Source organism: Xenopus tropicalis, chromosome 1 (genome assembly GCF_000004195.4).
Source record: "Xenopus tropicalis strain Nigerian chromosome 1, UCB_Xtro_10.0, whole genome shotgun sequence".
In the NCBI taxonomy this organism is placed as follows: Eukaryota; Metazoa; Chordata; class Amphibia; order Anura; family Pipidae; genus Xenopus; species Xenopus tropicalis.
Window position 1 is genome coordinate 56,327,579 of NC_030677.2, and position 8,490 is coordinate 56,336,068.

Sequence of the window (8,490 nt, forward strand, 5' to 3'; positions counted from 1 at the left end):
TGCACTGCACAAAGTTAGCCTTTATGGAAGAGTGGCAAGAAGAAAGCCATTGTTAACAGAAAACCATAAGAAGTCCCGTTTGCAGTTTGCCACAAGCCATGTGGGGGACACAGCAAACATGTGGAAGAAGGTGCTCTGGTGAGATGAACCCAAAATGGAACTTTTTGGCCAAAATGCAAAACGCTATGTGTGGCGGAAAACTAACACTGCACATCACTCTGAACACACCATCCCCACTGTCACATATGGTGGTGGCAGCATCATGCTCTGGGGGTGCTTCTCTTCAGCAGGGACAGGGAAGCTGGTCAGAGTTGATGGGAAGATGGATGGAGCCAAATACAGGGCAATCTTGGAAGAAAACCTCTTGGAGTCTGCAAAAGACTTGAGACTGGGGCGGAGGTTCACCTTCCAGCAGGACAACGACCCTAAACATAAAGCCAGGGCAACAATGGAATGGTTTAAAACAAAACATATCCATGTGTTAGAATGGCCCAGTCAAAGTCCAGATCTAAATCCAATCGAGAATCTGTGGCAAGATCTGAAAACTGCTGTTCACAAACGCTGTCCATCTAATCTGACTGAGCTGGAGCTGTTTTGCAAAAAAAGAATGGGCAAGAATTTCAGTCTCTAGATGTGCAAAGCTGGTAGAGACATACCCTAAGAGACTGGCAGCTGTAATTGCAGCAAAAGGTGGTTCTACAAAGTATTGACTCAGGGGGCTGAATAACTACGCACACCCCACTTTGCAGTTATTTATTTGTAAAAAATGTTTGGAATCATGTATGATTTTCATTCCACTTCTCACGTGTACACCACTTTGTATTGGTCTTTCACGTGGAATTCCAATAAAATAGATTCATGTTTGTGGCTGTAATGTCTTGAGAATACTTGCATGATATTTTAAGTTTGAAACCAGTTTCTTCTTTTGATGGATAGGTTCATTGCAGATTTCACATCTTCGTGGGTCATTCGTGAGTTGACTCTTGTGAGTGCTTCCAATCTAGAGTTTCGTTTTACACTTAACGTGACTCTGCCTCACCATTTGCTCCCACTGTGTGCAGACGGTGTTCCAGACCCAAGCTGGGAAAATTCTTTCTGGAAGGTTACTGTGATGTGTGTCAGGTAGGCACCATAACATTTGGGAATAATGTTAGGGAATATTATTTGTTTTATGCTGAAAAGTTGCTGCGTTCTGCAACTCACACAGTTGCCGAGTTAACCACACATGGCTAATAATAGCTGCCATTTTGTCATCTCCAAACCAAGTAAGCATCTTGTAGGCCAAACAGATGGCCTGGCCAATATGTGATTGGTATTAGTCAGATAAATATTGTTGAATAGTCTCCTTTATCTGCCTACAAATATAAAGCTTTTCTTTTTAAAGTTTGGTCCACTACCCCACTACACTTAGGGCTTGATTTTTCCTAAATTTTGTGTCTCTTTATGCAGATTGTGTATTTAGTGTTCTCACCTAAAATATCATAATTGTCTTCTAAAATGTGCATGAATAAAGTGAATACTTTTCTTTCTGATTTCCAGTTTCTCTCAAAATAAATAGCAAGGATCAGTTGCTTATAATAGGTTTAATCTTTAACATACTACATAGGCATACGCAATCCCTGTTTACCTCTCCCATTTATAATCCTGTACTTAGTGCTAGCAGAAATTGACACCCCTCTCATGTAAAGTTTTATACCACCTTTTAAGTGAAAATTGTACTTTCAGTTAGTGCTGTATCTATCTTGTATCTTGCATTTTCTTTTTACATCATCCTAATGTTTTTTCTTGATCATTATTCAGGGGAAGTTGCAAGAATTACACAGATTCCTTTAGCTCCCCTGATAGAGGAAAAGGAAGAGGGTGTCTGACTGTCACAGCACCCCAGAACAGAAGCCAGAATGCATCCAAGAGGGGTCGTGCACCGTACAGCCACTCTCAGAAGAAGCACAAGTGCTCGGTGCACTACAGTGTAAAGCAAAAATCCTCAAGCAGCACAGCAAGCAGTGTTGCCACATTGTGTGATGCAAGTGAACAGCAAACCTCAGATATGCCCTCTGCTACCCCAAAGGACTCTGATTGTAATGAGATCCTGAACCTTAATTCTACAGAATCCAGAGATACGGATAATGAAAGGCACTTATCCAGCCCAGACAGCAATCTGGGCAAAGAGGAACCTGCAAAGCAAGATCCTCACCTCCAACAAAGGACTGCTAATGAAAGCCCTTTGAAGGAAAAGCCTGTTCTATGTATGTTTCCTGTGGAAACAAATTTGAAAACATCAGAGAGTCTATCTGAGCCCAAACTGCAGCCGGACTTCTGTGATCTTCCTGTGCCTAGTAAAATGTCTGTAAGTCACCTGTCAAAGAATCTGTCAAATCCACAGATGGAATCTCAGACTGTTTCTAAGAAGAATGAGGGTAAATTATTTATACATCCTTGTGCCATCATGTTTCTCAGTGTTATCCTTGTAGTGTCAGCATCTGAGTGTTTTAAATGGTTTAGTTTTTTGTCCTTGATGTACTTTGATTAAACTAAATTTACGCAAGCTTGTCAGGGACTGGTACTGGTACAGTATTTTACAGTGACCTCACATCTGTCCCCCATGGCATACATTAAAAGGAACTAACTACGAAAAATGCTAAATTTTATATACTGTACTTACTGCATCAGCCTAAAGAAATGATCCAGTACTTCAACCTGTCAGAGGAGCTCCCCATCTTGGGAAGTGCCTGCAAACACTCATGTGCTCAGTGTGTTCTGAGCAGCTGTTGGGAAGCTAAACCTAGGGGTTGTCACAAATTATCAAGCAAAAATGAGGTTGAGCTGTCGTGTAAGCTGATGCTACAGGGCTGATCGTTAAACTCTGATGCTAATTGCACTGGTTTCTGAGCTGCCATGTAGTACGTATCTGTATTAATTACTATTCACATTTATATTCTATATGTTGTTTGTTTGTCCCTAAGCTCAGGTAACTGACAGCAGCAGCAAAAATAGGGAATTACTGGGGGCATCTTTTGGAGGCACAGATCTTCCCTGATAAAGGGTTGTGGTTGCCTTGGGCTGGTACAGAAGCCCAGAACCTAATGTACAACATTTCTTCTTTAGTTAGGCTTTAGCTCTCATTTCTTAGTTCTCATTCTTGAATGTGTCAGTTAACACTGCAAAGCACTTATAAAAACACGCCTGTACTCTTTTGGACCCAGTTTATGTAGCTGTTTTTACATTTAAAATATGTGACGTATGTGTATCTGCCTTGCATGTGAAGGAGGTAATTTCTTTCTTTCTTAGAGCTGCTTTCATTTTATTACCATCTTTTTTTTTTAACCTGTAAGAAAAGAAGGACAGATATGGTAAGCACTGGGTTTTTCATTTGTTTTCTTTACCATCAGAATAGTATTGTGAGGGTTTGGTCAGTGTTGCTGCACACATAACATCATTTTAAAAAAAGATATATAGTTGTTCAGATCTGTGGATAAAGGAAAACTACGTAATCTTTATCAAAACTAGGTCTATGTGAATACAGCCATAACTCTTACAGAACTGCTGTTCTGAGTCCTCAGTGAAAATAAACACTGCATTTCTTTCCTTTTATTCTGTATACTTGTCAGATTTTATGCTCTCAGAAAATCCTTCAGGGCAGGGCACGAGTCTGCTCAGTTTGCTCCTCTCTCCCCCTCCCCTCTTTGGTGTGTAATCTGAGCTTAGAGCTGTTCCAGTGTTGCAGTGTGAAGGAAGGTGAAGTCAGACCATGCTAAAATGGCAGCTACTATCTTAAACAGAGGGAGCTTCTATGGCTTTTTACATGGGTATGGTAAAGCATTTAGCCGAATAAATATAGTGTTCTAGCTTGCACTATTGTGATTAATCAATTTCCAATAAAATGCTAAAATGCTTTTCCTTTAAGTCCTGCTTCTAATTTTTAATTGGAAATATAACTAAAATCATCTACAAGACTGAAAGCCTAAATTCCCTTTTTGTGACTTCAGGGAACAGGCAGCAGACACCCCCTACCTCACACAGAGAGGTCTTGGAATCTACAAGAAAACAAGCAGCAAAAGATGCTTCTAATGAGGAGATTTCCCGTAGCACTTCCAGGGAGGAGAAACTTTGTGGGCGAAATGATGCACTTGCAGCAATTAAGGTACCATTATGAGATAATAAGGCCTTCTACTTTGTCATTTATCTGTCCTCTATATCAAGGTTCCTGCTAGTCCTCATATATTTGATACCAGTGTGCAAATGTCATTATAGGTTACTTTAGTTAATTATGCTAAGTATTTCTTTGAAGTAATGGACTGAAATATCTAGTGGCCATTTCACTTTGGCTTGGCATTTTTTGCCTCTTGACACAACTATTGACTATTGGCATTACTTAAGGGTAAGGGCACACTAAGGTGAGGGTTTGCTTCTCTCTAGCTGTGTTTTGTAGGCAGGTAGATGAGAGCAGATCCACTTCTCTTCACCTGCCTACAAAACCTAGATGGCTTTCATAGTACTCCAATTTTTTACATTTAAACAGTTCCTGTGTGAGTCCTGTAGAATCTCAAGACATCTACTCACAACTTACACCAGCTGTCCTCTAGAGGGCTCTGTGGGGTTATACATACTGTATGTTTACTTTGATTCTGTGACTAATACTAAACGTCTAAAAGCCCCGTTGAAGTATTAGTTTTGTACTCGTTACAGTAAAGCCAGAATGTAGTATCCAGTAATCAAGTGAATCAGTCCTATTCTTTAGCAATAACTTACAGCTGGTGCTTGATGCTTTACAGTTAGCTTTCAAATTTATGCATTATCATTTTTGTAGCTTTTTATTTCTGGTATATGCAAAAAAAAACACAAATCCACGATCTCACGGTGCCATAAGCTCCTGACAACTTTTCATATTGTGATTTAGCCTGTTGTGCACACACACTTGCCATGGTAGATGTGGTGATTATAAAGGCCATTTGCATTGTCGTAAATCTAATTTTGGTGTTTAGATGTTCACTGTATAGCACTTTTGTGTATTTTTTGGCATTCGGCCTTAGTTATGCTGACTGAGATAAATTGTTAGTGAAACTGAAAACAAATCTTCATAGACTGAGACAAACCAGGTAAGCACAGTTGCTCTGCTTTCTTTTAAAGTGATGTCATGTTTGTATTTTCCAGCACGAAGAGCCACTTAGGGAAAAAAGCCCCATCGACGAGAGGGATGGGATTTTCCAAAATGAAAATTGGAATAAAAACAGATCTTCTGCCAGAAAAAAAGAAAAAGAGAAACAGCTTTTTTCCTGCAAGGTGCCTCCTTCACCCACTCCTTTCAAACGGATAAGCTTTTGTTTCCTTGATTTTTATTGCATGACAACTTGGCCTCACTCGTCTTGTGACTTTTTACATTTAGTCGTGGCCTTGCTTGAATATAATCTATTGCTTGTTTTGTCACCCTCCCATCCTACGTTTTTCAGATGATGAAAGTCCTGTTTATTGTGGGAAAAGGTCTAATAACTGAATCCGAATATAAAATATTACGTAATTAAAGCAAATGTTATTGTAATCACCTTTTTAATGTGTTTTCCTCAAGCCAAGACTCCATTTGCCACAGTGTCATGCACGTTCTGCGAGTTTCTTCTTTTACATTCTGTATGCTGTAGTTTCACACATTTGGCACTGTTTCTAGTTCCTTCTGATTTGGTAAAGGTAATGTTTCTGATGCCTGCCCATACACATACAGACAATATTGTTTTTTTTATTATTATTGGCGTATGTATGGCATGCTGAAGATCCATACCGATATCTGCTAATACACCCTATGTATGATGCATTGTCTATTAGGAAGTGAGAGAAGTAGGATGCTGTCCTGATTTGTTTAGGCTTTTATCCTGAATGAATGCAGCAACAGAAAGATGGCTATCCACTCGGCAGGGTTGCACCATGTATAGCATATAACATAGGTTAAGCGTCAGTTAGCACCAGAACAGAGTTTTTGGGCTGGTGCCCACACAACATAGTCTGTCTGCATTTTTCTACTTACACTTATTTTCTCACTCTTGCTTGTGGCAATTTTTACAAGTTGGCTGAATAGTAGTCAAAATAATTTCTTATTACATCACAAAAAGCATAAGGCGAAGTGCATGGGTAGAAAGGAAGCACCGATGACAGAATGATATATGATTGGTGCCACTAAGTTGTCTGATGTATCCATTATGAATGGCTGGCAGTAGTGCAGCCCAGTTGGGTTTAAGTGTGCAACTGTGCCAGTCTGAGAACAGGGAGGCTGGACGTCCTGTGCAGAGCCGCAATGGTTTCTTATAAAGAAGTGCTGTATTTCTCTGACATGCCAGTGAATTCATGTATACATTAAAGTGCTGTGTAACTTGATTATGAGGGTGTCCTGTTTAATTACATGATAGATATAAATGAATTGACCTTTTTAAGTTAAATGTGTCTGGCAGTAAGCAATGGATGGCTCAGGAGGAAGCCGGAAGTGGCGAAACGCGTCAGCGGTGAGAGAGGACACATAGGAGGAGCACTATACAGGGCAGGACTGCTGAACCCAGGAACGACACTGCAGGTCGTGAACAGGGAAAGAAAAAGGAGCAGCCACCTGATCCATACCAGTGACTCCTGACATGCGCATCATATACTCTGTTTGTGAGTGTATTGGGAAGTTAAGTTTATACACATATGGCTTATGCATTTATCCCACAGTAAATGCACAGAAGGGGAAGGGAAACAGAATGGTCGTGGAATTAACCTAAAGTTGCTAAAGTTGGAAAATGTGAAGTGGTTCCTAACACTGCCTGAAATTAAGAGGTGGGAAAGCAGAGAGTCGTGAGCTACAAATGAACCAATTGGATGCCATATAAACCCAAGGGGGTCTGTAAGTAGATTGCCAATCGGAAAGGGATATCACAATTGGGCACAAAAGGGTGATATAAGTAAAAGTTATCACAGGTGGAGTGCACATTGCAAAGTAATAACCGTATTACACTATATTTTTTTTTCTTTTCTCTTTTTTCTTTACCTCATAAGACCTCATCGCTAAGTCTAAAGCAGAAGAGGGCACTTTGGAGTAATTTATTGAACCTTATTTGGCCCAGCTCTGCCTTGGTTGGCTACCAAGTTCCCTTATAAGTTCAGTCCTTCCCTGGGATTCCTAGTCACTGTAGCCAAGTGAGCATTACCAAACACTTCCAAAAAACATACAAATGGATTTGCAATCAGTTCCTGGTTATAGGCCTTTCATTGTGAAAACCTGAATGTGTCTGTACTTGTAGTGGATTTTACTGATCTCTCGACTATACCTGTCTCTGCACATCTTTATAGCTGTTTATCATATATTATAAGTAATTATGCAAACTTCTCCTCACCAGTTATAGGAGAACTTAATAAGAGGAAACAGGTATTATCACTTTGATATTAAACTCCTGCCTTGTTTTCAGTGTTATCAGTCACTAAAGCACAAGGAGGGCAATAAATTACAAGAGGTAAATTAGAGCCATGTGCCAAGGGTATGGATTTATAAGAAAGCAGGAAAAAAACATACAGGTTTAGGGACCAGAAAGACAGTAGTAGTTTGACACAAGAGCTAAAGTTAAAGGAACAGTAACACCAAAAAATGAAAGAGCTTTAAAGTAATAAAAATATAATGCACTGTTGCCCTGCACTGGTAAAACTGGTGTGTTTGCTACAGTAACACTACTATAATTTATATAATAAGCTGCTGTGTAGCCACGGGCGCAGCCATTCAAGCTGGAAAAAAGGAGAAAAGGCACAGGTTACATAGCAGATAACAGATAAGTTCTGTAGAATACAATAGTGTTTTATCTGTTATCTGCTATGTGCCTTTGCCTTTTCTCCTTTGAATGGCTGCCTCCATGGCTACATAGCAGCTTATTTATATAAATTATAGTAGACTTTCTGAAGTAAACACAACTTTTACCAGTGCAGGGGAGCAGCATATTATATTTTAGTTACTTTTATACACCTTTCATTTTTTGGTGTTACTGTTCCTTTAAGCACCTACTGGATTGGAAGTGCAAGAAACTTGCTCTGTCCATGGCCCTCTGCCATGCAAAAGCTGACACACACATGGTACAAGAGTTCTGAGATAAAAAGGAAACTTTGAAACTAGGCCAGCAGCCAGAGCATAATAGAGAAAAGCTGTGACAGCAGTTTCTGTCACTGGGCAATTGAGTTGGCTTAGTGGTATAACTGTGGCAGTAGACCATACCAGGATTCAAAATAGGCCCTGGTGTTTCAAGTACACCGAGGCCCAAACAGCCCCTCTCAGGCTCACCAAATAGTTATTGACTGTCCATGTCTTGCAGCAGCTTCTCTGGTATTTGCCAGAATCCACAGGTTGCTAGTCCGAGCCTGGATTATACTATGTGGAGAGCCAAGAGCCTGGAAGCCACACCATTTGCCAATGTTCAGCCAATAGGGGCCATTTACTTTGTCTACAGAGACATAAATTCCAGAGAACTAAGGAGAAGGTGGTGCCTGTGC

At 40.1% G+C, this 8,490-nt stretch overlaps 1 protein-coding gene across 1 annotated transcript in view; it reads left to right on the forward strand.

The window, feature by feature from the left end:
* The window catches only part of LOC100488648 (transmembrane protein 131-like), a 10,757-nt gene extending 4,396 nt beyond the window's left edge, over window positions 1–6,361 (forward strand). Inside the window, exons 3-6 of the mRNA XM_031895483.1 lie at window positions 937–1,122; window positions 1,801–2,417; window positions 3,987–4,141; window positions 5,152–6,361. Of these exons, the coding sequence (XP_031751343.1) occupies window positions 937–1,122; window positions 1,801–2,417; window positions 3,987–4,141; window positions 5,152–5,451 (1,258 nt within the window). The 3' untranslated portion in view covers window positions 5,452–6,361. The remainder of the gene's footprint in view (window positions 1–936; window positions 1,123–1,800; window positions 2,418–3,986; window positions 4,142–5,151) is intronic.
* The last annotated feature ends 2,129 nt before the right edge of the window (window positions 6,362–8,490 follow it).